Source organism: Pelophylax lessonae (genome assembly GCF_965119305.1).
Source record: "Pelophylax lessonae genome assembly, chromosome: 4".
Taxonomy (NCBI): Eukaryota; Metazoa; Chordata; class Amphibia; order Anura; family Ranidae; genus Pelophylax; species Pelophylax lessonae.
The window spans coordinates 659432523-659451213 of NC_138771.1; the positions used below are offsets into that span (position 1 = coordinate 659432523).

Genomic DNA, 18691 nt, shown 5'->3' on the forward strand with positions numbered 1-18691 from the left:
ATGGAAACTAAGATGATCCATTCCACAACCATTTATTCATAAGGCCTTCAGCTTATAGTCCATATAAAAAGATTATAGCAATGTTGTATAACCATAAAATATCCATTCATAAATGGAAGCCTCCACAAGGGGATTGCAAGGAAAATCCCCTACGGAAGTTACCTCTATTTCAATACTATCTTCTATTTGGGGCCCGGTTGTGAAACTGTTCTCACAGCTGGTCCCTCTTTTTGTGAGGGTATGTGTGTAAAATATTTCATGCACCATTGTTTACAATGTTTTTAATGGATTCATGATGGATTTATGATGGATTTATGTCATGTGACACAATTTTAATGTTTTCAATAAATATTTTGTTACACTTTAACTAGATGAATTGGTCTCAAATCTATGCCAGTAAAGTCATCCTATGACAGGATGGGGTCCTCTTTCTTTCTTTTATATATATATATACTAGGATGTGGCATAAAGGTGGTCAATATATATAGTTTCTGTATCTACAGAATTTATCATTCTGTGCATGTCAGGGCGTTGGCACATTTTAGGGTTACAAGGGTTGTAGCATACGTGTGCAGTGTTTAGTGTGAGTGGATCAACACGCCGGGTCACATTATTAAGAGACTTGGACGGTGGGAATCAGATGTTTTCCACACGTACATCCCACACCCGGAAAGAGAGTTAAGATTAGCTTTCAAGAGTCTTGTGTCATAAGTTGTATTTGGAATAAAGTGTGTGGTCCTGCATCCTTTTTGCCCTCTTTATTTACTGGCCTACCCCCTACGTCGGTTCTGGCACACCGCACCGACCTTAGCATACACGTGGTTCCAACCATCATTAATTTACCGTGTTAGGCCGTAGGTCTGTATTTGTGGGAGGAGTGTCAGGGAAATCACCTTTAGACCACAAGCTGATACAAGGAAGATGCATTTATTTCTCGTATACAAGGAGACAAGTACAGGAGATTGTCAGATATTTGCCCACCGGTTCTAGCCGCCTGTGACCCGTGGTATAGGGTTCCATACACAGTAGCTAGCCTAGTTGGCTTTATATCTGACACTTGTCTACCTTCTTAGGCCAGCTCGCTCATTTATATACAGTTATAACATCCTGTCTTAACCCTTCCCCCAGGATATTGATTGATCAGGCCTACATACAAGCTTTATTGTATCACTTCCTGAAGGGGTTTCACATGCTTAATGCAAACAGTAGTTTATTCATATAGTGTAGTCATATGAGCCATTTCCCTGCTCTTACAAGACATGTGAGACAGGATATACCGACGTCATGCAGTTATAGTAAGCTTTTTTTAGCAAGATAACGTGAAAATACATGTGATCACTAGTAGCTCTAGGAAAACTAAGCATATGTATAAATCCTTATAAGCATAAATTATTATAAAACATATATTAATTATGAAACATTCATAATTTCTTTAACAAGGAGCTAGCGTGCTTTTATGGCGCTGCTCCTCCCCTCCATCAGCCTGCCGCATCCCGCTGTCACCCCATCCACCTTCACCCTCTTCCTTGGTATACTATCTTTCGGGGGGCCCTCTTTATTTACAGGCCTACCCCCTACGTCAGTTCTGGCACACCACACCGACCTTAGCATACACATGGTTCCAACCATCATTAATTTACTGACCACAAATATAGTTTCTGTATCTATAGAATTTATCATTCTGTGCATGTCAGGGCATTGGCACATTTTAGGGTTACAAGGGTTGTAGCATACGTGTGCAGTGTTTAGTGTGAGTGGACCCAAACTTTATATAACCACGCTCCTTTTCATTGTGATGCAGCCATGTCCATTGTTCAGCTCAGTGCACTGTGTTTCTTTTGTACGCTCATCTTTATCTCTCTTCTAATGTTGGGAGATATGAGTATGTTTACTACTGCAAGGAAAACCTCCCTCCTCCGTACTCTGATCTCTGGTCAAATATTACAGATATGGCCCAGCCCAGCCTCACCCTGTGTAGGAGGATGTGACCAACCCAACTGCATTCTTCCCCGGTGTCAGAGACCTTCACTGATGGAGGGGGTCTGGATGTGTCCGGGATATCACACACATTACACACAGGTTTATCTGATATAATAATAGGGGTAAATGTATACATGTATATACATGAAGCTACAGACATATTACTGGATGTAAACACGGCACATAATGATCTACATATATCAGATGACCGGAAAACTGCATCCTGGTCTGATAGAAAAAAGCATTGTGTAGTATCACCAAAGCAATTTCAAGGTTATCCTCAGGTGTTGAGCAGTCGGAGTTTCTCCTCAGGGAGACATTATTGGGACGTGGATGTTGGGGGATCAGTGAACTGGAGAGTCGGGATGTGTTATCCCAGTATAGACAGGAAAGGAGTTCAGTCATGTTATGGAAATAATACCATGTCCTGGTGTTTGGCCAGAAATGGTAAAAATTATTGGATGAGACATAACAGTGATAACATCTACTTAAGTGGCAATCTCTCCAGAGTCAGGATATATCTGGATTATGAGGCCGGGCGGATCTCCTTTTATGATCTGTGTGACCCGATCCGACACCTCCACACCTTAACCACCACCTTCACTGAGCCCCTCCATGCTGGGATATGTGTATGGAGAGGTCGTATAAAGATATGTGGGGGGAATAAGAAGATCTAAAAAATTTGCCTAGAGACTAGTGACAACACAGAAAGGCGGGATGGGATTGGTGGAATATTTAGCCAATAAGATAATGGGTGGGGCTAAAGTTGATGTCATGTAGGTTAATTTACTATAAGTAAGGTATAAGTAACATTTCTCCCTCTGGCACTCCCTGATCATTGTGATTGGGTAGAATATCTTTCCAGTTACTGCAGTAACAGTGAGTAACACGCTCCTGTTGGTCAGTAAGTAGGGGAGTGGCCTATCTATATAATGATCTATCTATCTATCTATCTATCTATCTATCTATCTATCTATCTATCTATCTATCTATCTATCTATCTATCTATCTATCTATCTATCTATCTATCTATCTATCTATCTATCTATCTATCTACAGTGGCGGCTGGTGCATGATAATTTGGGGGGGTGGCCAGCAGGCAAATCCACCACATCCACCGGGGATGGCCAGCCAGCAGGCAAATCCATTACCCCCATTGGGATGGCCACTTGGCAGGCAAATCCACCTCCCCCCTGTGGGACGGATGGACGGTCGGACAGCCAGCATTCTTACCTCCTCCTTCCCGGATGGCTGAGATTCTCCTCCGGCCGGCCGTGCGTCTCCTCCCTCTTTCTGGCCAATGGCCAGTAAAATCGCTTCTCTTTTCAGCCAATCGGGAAAGGGGTCTCACGACCCACTTCCTGACTGGCTGGGAGGAGAATCAGTGTGATAATAGCGAATATTCATTCACTATTGTCATACAACTGTGTGGGCTCAGGGCGCAGTGCTCTGCGCCCCAAGCACACCCTTTTTTTGAAGCCTATTAGAGCCTCTGGCTCTAATCAAGTGCTTCAAAAAAAAAAAAAAACCCCATTGGAATCCATGCATCCGGCACCCTGCATGTAGATTAGGGGGCCGGATGCATGGATGGGGGGGCGGCACCTTTGCGCCCCCAATGGATGGCCCGCCACTCCACTCCACTATCTATCTATCTATCTATCTATCTATCTATCTATCTATCTATCTATCTATCTATCTATCTATCTATCTATCTATCTATCTATCTATCTACAGTGGCGGCTGGTGCATGATAATTTGGGGGGGCGGCAAAACCCACACCCCCCGTGGGACGGCCAGCCAGCAGGCAAATCCACCACATCCACCCGGGATGGCCAGCCAGCAGGCAAATCCATTACCCCCATTGGGACGGCCACTTGGCAGGCAAATCCACCTCCCCCCTGCATTCTTACCTTCTCCTTCCCGGATGGCAGAGATTCTCCTCCGGCCGGCCGTGCGTCTCCTCCCTCTTCCTGGCCAATGGCCAGTAAAATCGCTTCTCTTTTCAGCCAATCGGGCAAAGGGTCTCACGACCCACTTCCTGACTGATTGGGAGAATCAGTATGATAATAGCAATATTCATTCACTATTGTCATATAACTGTGTGGGCTCAGGGCGCAGTGCTCTGCGCCCCAAGCCCCCCCCCCCTTTTTTTGAAGCCTCTGGCTCTAATCACGTGCTTAAAAAAAAAAAAAAACCCTTTGCTTTGGGTGTTTCAGCAGGGGAGAGGAAGAAAGGGCAGACCTATGTTGCTGATGTAGTTTAAAGTTCAAGGGGAAGGGGGTACTTTGGCTTTTTTGTCTTGAGTGAGAGAGGACCTTAACCCAACACTGTCTGGGGGCCCTGGGATCCTATACATGTCACTTTTTTTGGAGATTGAAAATGTGCCACTGTTTTGGGGGCCCCAAATGGCCTTAAAGATACTCTGTCACTAGCCCACTCGTGGCAGGTTCTTTTGAAAGCCCAGCCCTGACCAGCTTATATTCAGCTTTATTGCTTCTCCCACCGCTGCATTGGTCACTCAGAGCCTTGAGTCATAATCGTTATTGGCTGTGTCCGAGCTGTGATGTCATATTAGGGAAACGGCTGCCGGGGGACCCAGTGTTGAAAGTACACTATCTATTTATCTATGTATCTATGATTATAATGTATAGACGGGCTATTCCCTATTATACATACATTTATAATGAATTTGTTCTATTGATTATTTTATTGTGTGAAGAATTACAAATGAATAAAAGATCTACAAATAGATAAAAAATGAAGTAAAAATCAATGTAAAAATCTCAGAGGAAACATATGAAGAAATGATCCCAAGATTTTCTAGTGAAATTAAAAAATGGGATTTATCACTAATATAATATTACTATTATAATAATGTATGATTAATAGAGCTGGAAAGTGTCCCCAATATAATGTGTCCCCATAGAATGTATGCCCAATAGAATTCGATTGCATCACTTTTATAATGGATCCTAATATAATGTGTCCCCATAGAAGGGATCACCAATAGAATTCTATTGCATTACTTTTATAATGTATTCTAATAGAATGTGTTCCCATAGAATGGATCACCAACAGAATTATTTTTTATTCTATTAATGATCCATTCTACATGGGGACACATTATATGAGGATCCATTATAGAATCTTGTGGGATCACTTTTATAATGGATCCTAATATATTGTGTCCCCATACAATAGATCACCAATAGAATTCTATTGGATCATTTTTATAATGGATCCTAATATATTGTGTCCCCATACAATAGATCACCAATAGAATTCTATTGGATCATTTTTATAATGGATCCTAATATAATGTGTCCCCATAGAATAGATCACCAATAGAATTCTATTGGATCACTTTTATAATGGATCCTGATATAATGTGTCCCCATAGAATGGATCATCAATGGAATTCTGATGGATCACTTTTGTAAAGGATCCTAATATTATGTGTCTCCATAGAATAGATCACCAATAGAATTCTGATGGATCACTTTTGTAATGGATCCTAATATAATGTGTTTTCATAGAATGGATCGCCAATAGAATTCTGATGGATCACTTTTGTAATGGATCCTAATATAATATGTCCCCATAGAATGGATCACCAATATAATTTTATAGGATCACCTTTATAATGGATCCTAATATAATGTGTCCCCATAGAATGGTTTACCTATACAATTCCATTATCTATACAATTGCACATTTTTATAATGTATCCTAATACATATAATGTATCATTGTGATGTTGTATCTTATAATCAGTAGATGTGTCCTGGTGATGGGAGGAGAATTAGGAAAGGAGATGTTAATGTGAATAAAGTTTTTCTCTATTGTACATGTGAAGGGTTGGTGATATAACACAAAAATCATGAAACGTAAATTTATTCCTAGTCCTTGTGGGGTCAAGTGTCAGTGAGTGGGGGGTGCAGGAGTCTGTGCTGATAGGCCAGTGTTGTATTTTGTCCCATCTTCCCCCAGAGATCATATTGTACATTGCGACTTGTCACAAGGTGAGAGGATGGAGCAGAAACTGTTGTGGGACGAGCTCTGTCCTGTCTGCACTCCAAGGAAAGGGGTGGGAGGTGGGAGGACAGAGGTAGAAGGATGGAGGTGGGAGGACTGAGGTGGGAGATGGGAGGAGAGAGGTGGGAGGACAGAGGTGGGAGGACGGAGGTGGGAGATGGGAGGACAGATGTGGGAGGACGGAGGTGGAAGGTGGGAGGACAGAGGTGGGGGTACAAAAGTGGGAGGTGGGAGGACAGAGGTGGGAGATAAAAGGACAGAGGTGGGAGGATGGAGGAGTGAGGATGGAGGTGGGAGGACGGAGGTGGGAAGACAGAGGTGGGAGGACAGAGGTGGGAGATGGGAGGATGGAGGTGGTAGGATGGAGGTGGGAGGACGGAGGTGGGAGATGGGAGGACAGAGGTGGAAGGACAGAGGTGGGAGGACGGAGGTGGGAGGTGGGAGGACAGAGGAGGGGGTACAAAAGTGGGAGGTGGGAGGATGGAGGTGGGAGGACAGAGGTGGGAGATAAAAGGACAGAGGTGGGAGGACAGAGGAGGGAGGACGGAGGTGGGAGATGGGAGGACGGAGGTGGGAGGATGGAGGAGTGAGGACGGAGGTGGGAGGATTGAAGTAGGAGGACGGAGGTGGGAGGAAAGGCGTGGGAGGACAGAGGTGGGAGATAAAAGGACAGAGGTGGGAGGACAGAGGAGGGAGGACGGAGGTGGGAGATGGGAGGACGGAGGTGGGAGGACGGAGAAGTGAGGACGGAGGTGGGAGGACGGAAGTAGGAGGACGGAGGTGGGAGGAAAGGCGTGGGAGGATGGAGGTGGGAGGTGGGACTGTTAAACCATTTATGATATTTTTGTACAGACACTCCTACAATGTCAGTTTGTCACATTTTTATTTTACAACAGGCTATAGTCTAATAAAATTTAATTTGAATAGTCTAGAAACATTTATTTTTGTGCATCATGAAATCACAATTTTATAGAGACTAAATATTATATACATCAGATGTCTAGATTAGAAAGCAGATGGAATGTGCCTACTCTTCCTACTGCTCCTCCTGTACATGACAGCATAGTCATATTTAGTATCAAATTAACAGTGATGTACTTATACAATCAGATAGATACTTGTAATTTGTGTAACTTTATCATACCAGGAGTTATGGAGAGCTGATTGGTATGAGCAAGACACTTTCAGGTCAGATCAAGCCAGACCCCAAATGTATAGTAGCTAAATAGGAATTAACTGAATGTAACTGGGTTCATTTCAATGCTGATTTGGTGAACATGACATAAAGCGGTAGTAAAGCCCGCTTTGTGATTTGTACCTACAGATAAACCTATATTAAGGCTTACCTGTAGGTAAAATGAAATCCCCTAAACCTACACCTTTTAGGAGATATTCACCCTGGATGCAGCCGGTGACGTCACTGGAAGGTCCAGCAGATTTTGCCGGACCTCCAAAGCTTCGTGCCGAAACCAAGGGCTCCCGCGCGCACGTGTGGGAGTGACGCTGACTCACAGGCAGAGTGCACGAACCCAGAAGATAGACCGGTGGGAAGATGGTGAGACGGTGACATCAGGCTGCTGGAAGGGCTTCGTCCTAAGGTACTGTAAGTATTTCATAATGTGTTATAGGGTTGTTTCTCTGCAGCAGGGACTGGAGCACTTGCCAGGATAGAAGGAAAAATGGATGGGGCAAAATACCATCAAATTCTTAAGGAAAATCTTCTGCCCTCTGCCAGAAAATTGTCAATGGGAAGAAGGTTTACCTTACAACCTGACAATGCCCCAAAGCACATGTTATAACTTATGCTAGTAAATACAGCTGGATAAAACAAAAACAGTATCTGTCTTCATTTCAGGCTGCAAGCAACAAAAAAGGGGGAAACTCCACGCCAAAAAAAACCTCCACGGTAAAAAAAAAAAAAGGCATGGAGTCCCCCCCCCACAATCCATACCAGACCCTTTTTCGGGCATGCAGCTTGGCAGATCAGGAAAGGGGAGAGGAGCAAGCACCCCCCCCCCCTCCTGGACCATACCAGGCAACATACCCTCAACATGGGGGGGGGGGGGGTGGGTACTTTGCCCCCATCAAGCATCTTTTCCCTATATTGATGGGGTCAAGGGTCTCTTCCTCACAACCATGGGCTGTGGTTGTGGGGGTCTGCGGAAAGGGGCCTCTCAGAATCTGGAGGTCACCTTTAACAAGGCCCTGAATGCAGAAAGTCTCAGCCAATCACAGTGTCCCCCATCACCATCACACTAGTCATAATGTCACTAAACCAGTGTAGCCAGCAACAGTGACCCTGATTGCTACCACACCAGTGACAATGTCACCAGACCAGTGCTCCAGAAACAATGTTACTGATAGCTGCCCAAATATAATAGTAATGAACATAAGCCATATAGCCTGGTAGAGCATTTGTACCATATATACAATTTTTATGTAGCCCCCCCAATAAGGAACAACTTAGATGTCCTTGAAACCAAAATAGTGTATCTTTCCTAAAATGTCCCGACCTGCATAGCTTTGCCAAACACCTAATGTCCTCCCACTAAACTACCCCCTTTTTATGGTGTAATCACCCTTCAAGGGACCACTCTCCAGCCAATGGCATGCACCAAAGAGAATACAAAACCTGTACCTAAAGTGAGCTCCAGGTGGGGATGTTCATCAGATAGCCGGCATGTTGGAAAGAAACGGCGGCCGCTCCTACCAGTTTCACCCATGAAGGGTGTGCGGCCAACCGGTTGGAAGTGATGCCCCCAGAAATGGCGATCGACTGGACTGGAAGTCGCATCATCCCTTTGAGCCAGACATCAGATTTGCTCCACAAAGAATATAGACATAAAAACGAAACCTGAAAAATAAAAAAACGTAACACAAAAAATACAATAGAAATGAATAATAAAAAAAAGTATACAGTACAGGATAAACTATGTATAATGCTTATTTCATTTTTATATATTCATGTCATTTGATATTATCTTTTCCAGAAAGCTTCGTTTACAGTCCTGATGAAGTGTCAATAACACGAAACACGTAGACTGATGTAATTTGGATATTTAGCTTTTCATGACTGTATAGCCGATTACCTTGTTGATCCCTTTCATGCTGGAAGTTGATATAGGATTTTTCAATTTTGTCTACAATAAAATCATATATTTTTAATAGGATTTTTATTGTATATATTATCATACGACTCGGGGGGCATATTTTAAGTCTCTTAAATAGTAAAAAAAGTTTGTGTGTATAAAAAAAAAAAATGCCCCCCCCCCCAAAAAAAAATAAAATAAAAAAAAATAAAAGTAGGGATTTCAGCAACAAAGCAACAGAAGTTGTAGAGAAAAAGAAGCCACACCTTCTATATTATAATGTAAAAAGTGTTTTGTATCATTAGTTATTATGAATATACTACTTAAAGAATATGTAAACCCAATATTGTATATTCCTAATATGTGGCTGCTGTACCATGTACTTGAATGAGAAAGTCTCCTGTTCTCTTTGCGTTACTTCTTTTGTGTGAAATCCCCGGTGTTCCTGCCGGTCCTTCTGCTTTCCTAATAAAAACTTACCACACTAAGCAGGAGAGCACAGCGTGGTCAGTTCTCTAGTGCCTCGTTTCCACTGAGCGGATTGGTTCGGGTCGGTTCGGTACGGTACGCTAATTTGAGTGTTTCCATCAGGGGCGTAACTACAGGGGTTGCAGGGGTTGCAATCGCTACCGGGCCCCATGCTCCAGGGGGCCCGGTAGCAAACCAGTGGGTGAACTTCCAGGATCGCAAAGGTCACACTTGCAACCGGACCCTGGCATTGCACCACTGTGGGGAGGCCCCAAGATTGCAGGAAGGGGGCCCACAAGATTGCAGGAAGGGGGCCCACTGCAGAACTTGTGAAAGAATCCTGCTGCGGGACCGTAATAAAAGGCCATGCAACAAGTGTAAAGAGCTCCAGGATTAGTGGGAAGAGCCCTGGGCTTGAAGGTAAGGGCCCCGGCCAGGGGTCTGGGGGGCCCTTCACGGTTTCTTGCATCAGGGCCCTGAAGGTTCTAGTTACGCCTCTGGTTTCCATTATGAAAGTGGCCCATACAATCGAACCAAACCGTACCATTCCTGGTCCTGCTTCAGATGTAGGGCCATAGGAAATGGTACGGTACGGTTAGGGCGGAGCTACTGGCGTCACACGATAGATTCCACTGATTGGCGGACAGGAAAACTTCAATGCTCACGTCAAATGAAAGAGCAAAACAAACACCACGTTTGGTGTAAACCCCGCATGGTCCCTGGTGGCCCGACTTACAGTGGAAACGCTCACCTGAATAGACCGGACCATTCTAACCCTTCCAAACTGTACCGACCCGAACCGTTCCGCTCAGTGGAAACGAGGCATAGGTGTGCAGAGAACTCAGCCTGCTCTCCTCTATTTATCAGACTTGTCCTGACTCACCCTCTGCTGCACAGCCATTTACTGGGAAGACTAGTGTCCTGCTGTTTCTCCTCCCCCAGCTCTCTGAACTCCTTATGCACATAAGATCAGAGGTCATGTGATCACTTAAAAAAAAGAGAAAAAAGTATTTATAAAGTTTTTTTTTTTTTTTATATCTACACACAAATGTTTTGCATTTCATTTCTATTTTAAACTGAATGGGTTGTTTTACAAGATGAGGGTTTAACCGCTTCCATACTGGGTGAATTCTGGCATTCCTCTCCTACATGTAAAAATCATCATTATTTTCTTATTACTTATTACTCAGAACCCCCAAACATTATTAAATAAATTAAATATATATATATATATTTTTTTTTTAAGCAGAGACCCTAGGGAATAAAATGGCGGTCATTGCAATTTTTTATGTCTCACTGTATTTGCGCAGCAATTTTTTAAAACGCGATTTTTTAGGAAAAAAGAACACTTTCATAAATTAAAAAAAAAAAAACAGTAAAAATAGCCCAATTAGTTGTATAATGTAAAAGATGATGTTATGTCGAGCAAATAGAAACCCAACCTGTCACGCTTTAAAATTGCGCACACTCATGGAATGGCGCCAAACTTTAGTACTTAGAAATCTCCATAGGCTACACTTTTACATTTACAGGTTACCAGTTTGGAATTACAGAGGAAGTCTAGGGCTAGAATTATTGCTCTCGCTCTAATGCTTACCGCAATACCTCACATGTGTGTTTTGAATGTCGTTTATATATGTGGATGCGACCTATGTATGCGTTCGTTTCTGTATGCGAGCACGTGGGGGCGCTTTGAATATTTATTTTTTATTGTTTATTTTATTTATATTTTTTTATTTTTACACTTTCCCTTTAATTTTTTTTGGATAATTTTCATTCCTATTACAAGGAATGTAAACATCCCTTGTAAAAGAAATAGGGCATGACAGGTCCTCTTTATGGAGAGATGTGGGGTCTATAAGACCTCAGATCTCTCCTCTAGGCTTAAAACACTTAGATAAAAAAAAAAACATCTTGGCTCCCCAGCCGAACACACGGCAGTGTTTACAACTGCCGAGGCTGGACAAGACGTCATAACATTTCGCCCGGCCTCCAAGGGTCATAGAGATGACCGGGGACCATCTGGGCCATCTGGTGAATATGGTAAACTCACACAGCAGGTGAGCTGGTAGAAGAACCGGACGGTGCCAGGAGGGGGGGAATGTCCCCTCCCGCCACCTCTAAAAACAATCAAGAGGCTGAACGGCCGCTATGATTGTTTTTACGGTGAAGGGAATGGCCGGCAGAAAAAAAAGATATCTGAGTGATGCCTGCAGCTGCACCCATCATCCAGATATCTCAACAAGGTGTTGGAAACATTCCTCAGAGATTTCGCTCCATAGTAAAATGTAGCAGAATCGCGACCCATACTGTGTTTGTTTGATTCCGCCATATATGGCTTCCTCCAGCCTTGAACATAGATATCAGATATTCTAGGCGCCCCCATAAAAAACTAGCCGAGAATAGCTTGTATAAGATCTGGAACATTTATTGAACAAACTCACACCGAATATATACCCCACCAGGTCAGGTGTCTCATGACATTATCATAAACAGATAAAATTGTGTACAGAAATATAATTCACATATCTAAGGAACAACCAACACAAACAGTATTCTACTTTCCCACTAGCAACTAATAGATGACAGCGATTTAATTGACTTGAGCTAATTAACTAGCAGACTTGCTGTCATCGAGCTTCTGAAGTACAATAGACATTATTATACATGTAAACACATCCCCACAGTAGATATTGGTGAGTTAATGAGCACAATCAACAATGTGGAAGTGGAAGACAGATGGTTGAGCTGATGACATTAGCATCTGCCATGAGTCTGACTGTGCAGAGCAGTCCCTTATTGGCAATACGCAGCTAAGCCTTTAACATGGATCCTAGGCCTAGAGTCCCAGAGTCTGTGTGTCTTGGAGATGTGGACTTGAATCCAAAGTAACATTACTCCAAGGTTTTCCCCAGCATACACCTCACAAAGAGCAGTGTTCCCTCAAAAGCGAGGGCCCATAGTAAGTAGGCAAGAGGCCAGCCTGCAGTCCCCCCCAAAAGCCCCAGTCCTGAGTGAGTTTGTCACAGTGACATGATGGCATCACGCAGTTGCTGCAGATTTGTCAGCTGCACATCCATGATGCCAATTTCCCATTTCACCACATCCAAAGGGTGTTCTATTGGATGAGATGTGCTGAGTGTGGAGGCCATCGGAGTACAGATTTGTCGGCTGCTCATCCATGATGCCAATTTCCCGTTCCACCACATCCAAAAGGTGTTCTATTGGATGAGATGTGGTGAGTGTGGAGGCCATTGGAGGACAGTGACCTCATTGTCATGGTGAAGAAACCAGTGGGGAGATGATTGGAACTTTGTGACATGGTGCATTATCCTGCTGGAAGGAGCCATCAGAAGATGGGGACACTGTAGTCATAAAGGGATGGACATGGCCAGCCACAATACTCAGGGAGGCTGTAGCGTTTAACTACTTGCCGACCGCCGCAAGTAAATTTACTGCGGCGCTCAGCCCCGGCCAGGCAGAGTGGCGTTAATTAACGTCACTAGCCTGTCACTCCTTTTAGAGCCAATAGCGGGCGAGCGCGCGCCCGCTGAGGCGCGCGCCCGCTGAGGCTCGTTCACGGAGGAGTGCGGGAGTGTGACTGGCGGACCCGAAGTCCGCCGGTCACACTACGATCGCCGGTACAGCGGGAGAAAGACAGAGCGGCTTATGTAAACAAGCCGCCTGTCATTCTCCCCTGTGTAAAAATGAAGATCAGACGGTTCTACTATGTAGAACCATTGATCTTTGTTTTTACACTAGGAGACCTGTGCCTGCACAGTTAGAATCACGCCCCTAGGACACACTTAACCCCTACAAAAAATACAAAAATGTGCTGCGCCAGAAATAACACAAATAAAAACAGTGATAATATGTGGTAATAATAGATGGAAAAAAGTTCATAAGGCACATAATCGTGCTAGTGCTCCAATCAAATAAATCTCCAAAAGTCCCAGTGTTCAACTGAAATGTGATCCAATCGTGATGAACAACGAATATTGTGAACACCGTTTAGTGAATCCCTCCACCAGACAGATAAGCCTCTCACCTTCCCATCAGACCCAAATGGGCCAGCAATCACATAACATGGATAATGGATTTCCAGGAAAGGGCCTCTCTACTGTGTAGCTCCAGGGATTCCAAGATATATGTGGGGATAAGAATGGGACAGAATCTAGTGCTCTCCGTATATATATATATATTAATCAGCTTTATTGAAGAGAATAAACAAACTCACATTTGCAGGGCACTCAGCCGTGCCTGCTTTGCTGACATGTAGTGTAGATAGTGCTCCGGAGAAACGATCTGCGTCGGCCACGCACGCTCCGCCCCCCCTATACGCGTTACGTCGAGCGTAATGCTCCTTTGACTTCCTCGGTAGGGGTGGCTTGTGCGTGTCAAGCCTCGCTCTAAATATGTGAGCGCTCCGGTGGATTGGCCAGCGGGTCATAGTCACTCCCCTTCCTCTTAGCTCAGTGTGAGACACCGGAACCTCCGAACCAGGCATTCGTTCGGCGGTGTCCCTAGCTAATATAATGATTGGGGCAATAAATAGGATATAAACAGTACTATTAATATAATACAATGGTCTACTAAATTGCGGATACAGCGTGGCGATGCCGATCTCTCTCAGGAATGCACTAAATACATTGAAACATATAATAATAAAATCACATGTAATTTATACCCAAATTTAAAAAGCCTATAAAAAGCATATATTATCATTCAAAATAAACCAATAACATTAAAAATCATTAGAGAATCATTAAAAATCATTAAAAATCAATAAGAATCCATTACTCTATAAAAAGTATTTTAAAATATCTCTAAAATTAGGCGAATATACCCAGATTAAAATAATACATGATACAATGTTGGCCATTAATTTATTTGTCGCTAATGAAGCAGTTCAGGTCAAAGTCCTTGTTTAAACCCCTGGGTGCCAGTACCTTGGCCTCATACACCCAGAAGGATTCCCTCCTGCTTAACTGGCGAATGTAATTTCCTCCTCTCCAATGTGGCTGGACATGTTCTATTCCCCAGAATTTTAATGTATGTGGTTTTTTGTTATGGAATTCTTTAAAGTGTTTAGACACATTGTGTAAAACCTCCCCCTTCTTTATATTTGCAATGTGTTCTCCTATCCTTACATTTAGGGCTCTGGAGGTCCGTCCCACATATTGGAGTCCACACCCACATTCCATCATATAGACTACCCTAATCGTAGTACAAGTTATAAGATCTTTAATACGATATTCTTTGCCTGTGCTGTTACATATGAAGGACTTCCTTTTCTTTATATTCTTTCTTGTCTGTTGGCATACACCACATCTGCCACATGCGTGAAAGCCCGACAAGAACTGAAATACTGTATTTTTCTTCTGTATAGGAGGATTTATCACCCCCGGGGCCAACCTGTCCTTCAGAATAGGTGCTCTTCTATAAATGAAGCCAGGTCTCTCCGGGAGGTGGGGTCCTAAAATTCTGTCTTGTTTAAGGACTCCCCAGTGTTTTTTTACAATACGTTCAACTTGCTTGTGTTGAGCATTGTAATCCAACACTAATTTAAAATTGTTATTGGCCTCCTTGGATGGAGCTGGTTTATTACTTAAAAGTTCCATTCTATTTAATCTAGAAACTTTCTCTAAGTCTGAAGACACTTTTTCCATATTATACCCTTTTTGCTGAAACCTGTCTACTAATATTTTGGACTGTGCAACAAAGTCATCTTCGTCTGAACAGTTTCTCTTGATTCGGATCAGCTGTCCCCTTGGGATATTAAAGAGCCAATTTCTATGGTGGCAGCTGTCCATAGAAAGGTAAGAGTTGCGGTCTGTAGGTTTAAAAAAATTCCTAGTATGTATTTGACCGTCTTTAATAAAAATCTCTAAATCAAGGAATTGTATTTTTTCTTTGCTCTCTGTCCACGTTAAAACAATATTTTTATTATTAAAATTCATTTTAGCTTTAAAAAGGTTAAAAGAATCCATATCACCATCCCAAATCATAATCAAATCATCTATAAACCTTTTGTAAAAGATGAGTTCTGGAGGTCTGTGAGATAAAATATCTTCTGCTTCCCATTTGGCCATAAATAAATTGGCGACACTGGGGGCAAATCTTGCCCCCATCGCCACGCCTTTGGTTTGTAGAATAAAGTTTCCCGCGTACCAAAAATAATTATGTTTGAGGCAAAACTCCAAACTTTCCAATATGAACTCTACATGATCCTCTTCCAACTCTGATTCATCCCGGGCCCATGATACGGCCCTCATAGCCGCATCATGCCCTATGATCGTATATAAAGAGCCCACATCTGCAGTTGCTAGAATGCAGTTCTCTGTAATGGGAAGGGATTGTAGGTCTTGGATCACATGTTTGGTGTCTCTTATGTATGCCGGCGTGCGGGTAACCAATGGTTGCAAATAAACATCAATATATTGGCCCAATCTGGAGCTCAGGGAGTCAATACCATTAATAATGGGTCTCCCCGGAGGTTTCTCTACAGACTTATGAATTTTTGGGAGAAAATAAATAATGGGAGTTCGACAAGAAATAGGGTTCAGGTACATTGCTTCTTTCTTATTTAAAATAGCTTCATCCAATCCATTTTTAATCAATACATCAAGTTCCTTCTTATATGTATTTAGCGGATTACCCCTTAAACGGGAATAAGTATTTGGGTCAGAAAGTTGTCTGGTCATTTCATTATTGTAATATTCTGTACTCATGACAACTATCCCGCCCCCTTTATCCGCTGGCCTAATTACCAGTTGCTTATTGGCTTCCAGGCTTGCAATCCCTTTTTTAATCCATTGGGGGTCTTGGATTTTTCTTATTTTTAGTTGCTCAAGATCTTGTGATACCAGATTTTTAAATACTTCCATATACTTGCTGTCTTTATTGGGTGGATTGAACACTGATTTGTTTCTCAACATAGAATGATGTGTTCTCTCGCTATTCATAGGGCGGTTATCTGGTTTGGATAGGAAATACTTCTTTTGATTTAGGCTTCTCATGTATTTCTGTAAATTGACATAAGTGTCGAATTTATTCAAATTTTTTACAGGGGCGTATTTTAACCCTTTATCTAGGACTTTCGTCTCTTCCTTAGTCAAAGGTATGCCACTAATATTGAATATGCCTGCTCCTATTGGGTTTTGTTTCTTTTGGAGGCGTCGACCTGCTCGTCGTCCTCTTTGTCTTTTCTTTTTTCCCCAGATTGTTTTCCAATTGATCCCCTGTACCCCCATAGGGCACTGGGTTTCTCTAAAAAAACCTCTGGGGGATTTTTTACGGCTGGCGGGTAGAGCGGGGAAAACCTGTTCATGGTGGGAATGTCGTATGACGTGGAGGGACGAGGGGAGTCATAAATTGACTCCACCCTCCTGTCATGCGGTTGACCCTGGGTGCCCCTAGGTTCTTGGGGATACCAATTCCCTTGCCCTGAATGGTGGGGACCATTAAAGGTTCCTTGTGTTTGCAGAAGTGGGCCATTATTATTCCTTAATGCCTGTTGATATGGACCACTATTGCCTTGCGTCTGATGATAAGGGCCACCATTGTTCCTCCATTGACCTCTACCTCTTCCTCTAGGTCCAGCTCTTCCTGCTCTTCTCCCCCTTCCATTACCCCTCTGTGGGGGATGGTAGGTGGGTGCAGGACTATTGTAAGATTCCAATCTTGCAGGAGCAGGTGGTGCCCTGCTCCATACAGGGGGTGTCATGTCTACTCTCTCCGGGGTACTATCCCGAGATGGTACTATAGAGTTACTTTGGAGATCCTTTTGCCATTTAAAGACCTCATTCCCTCTATAGTCATTCATGTCACGAATAAACTTTTTTCTCTTCTTTTCCTGGATCTCTTTATCGGTTTTTTCCAATTTTTTCTTTAATCCTCCAGCTAATTGATTGAACTCAGGAGAATCCTTAAGTGATTCCAGTTTCTTTTTCAATTCAGCTATATGGGATTCAATAATCACAAGTTTTCTACGTTTACGAGTAAGAAAAAAATTCATGAGGTCTTGTCCCTTAGAATTGAAAAAGATAAACCAGTCATTTAATGACTCCTCATCCTCAAGTCCGTCATTAGGGGGAATATCCCACCTAAGACGTCTAGGGGTGAGTTGGTGGGCAATGTACTGCTCATGTGATACAATATCCCACCAAGCCCTGGTTTTCTTTTCCATAAGTATACCTAGTTTCTTAAAGGATAATGTAATATCCTCATATTTTCCTCTATTCTTATCTCCTGAAAATATATCATCTATTATAATATTCCTGTTGTCAAAGAAATCAAATATATCCATGGTTGCTGCTAATAGGCGAGTGAATAACAGAAAATATGATACCAGAAAAACTATCAGCGCAAACCAAAATATAGCACAAAACTGATGTGTGTGAATAGAGTGTGGCAAAATATATCCTCAAGTGTATAAATGCTAATCCGGCAGCAAACACCAATCGTGTTCACAAATCACAAACCATACAAAAAATACAAAAATGTGCTGCGCCAGAAATAACACAAATAAAAACAGTGATAATATGTGGTAATAATAGATGGAAAAAAGTTCATAAGGCACATAATCGTGCTAGTGCTCCAATCAAATAAATCTCCAAAAGTCCCAGTGTTCAACTGAAATGTGATCCAATCGTGATGAACAACGAATATTGTGAACACCGTTTAGTGAATCCCTCCACCAGACAGATAAGCCTCTCACCTTCCCATCAGACCCAAATGGGCCAGCAATCACATAACATGGATAATGGATTTCCAGGAAAGGGCCTCTCTACTGTGTAGCTCCAGGGATTCCAAGATATATGTGGGGATAAGAATGGGACAGAATCTAGTGCTCTCCGTATATATATATATATTAATCAGCTTTATTGAAGAGAATAAACAAACTCACATTTGCAGGGCACTCAGCCGTGCCTGCTTTGCTGACATGTAGTGTAGATAGTGCTCCGGAGAAACGATCTGCGTCGGCCACGCACGCTCCGCCCCCCCACTTAACCCCTCCCTCTCCAATACAGTTAACCCTTTCCCTGCCAGTGTCATTTTTGCAGTAACAGTGCATATTTATAGCACTGATTACTGCAGTAATGTCACTGGTACCCCCA

General features: G+C 42.8%; 1 protein-coding gene across 1 annotated transcript in view; it reads left to right on the plus strand.

Annotated features, from left to right (window-relative positions):
- LOC309553066 (E3 ubiquitin/ISG15 ligase TRIM25-like) overlaps positions 1 to 18691 on the plus strand; it is a gene marked incomplete at both ends in the record, with an annotated part of 77990 nt that overhangs the window by 31888 nt on the left and 27411 nt on the right. The window contains one exon of the mRNA XM_082253965.1: positions 2265 to 2427. Coding sequence (XP_082110091.1) covers positions 2265 to 2427 — 163 coding nt within the window. The remainder of the gene's footprint in view (positions 1 to 2264; positions 2428 to 18691) is intronic.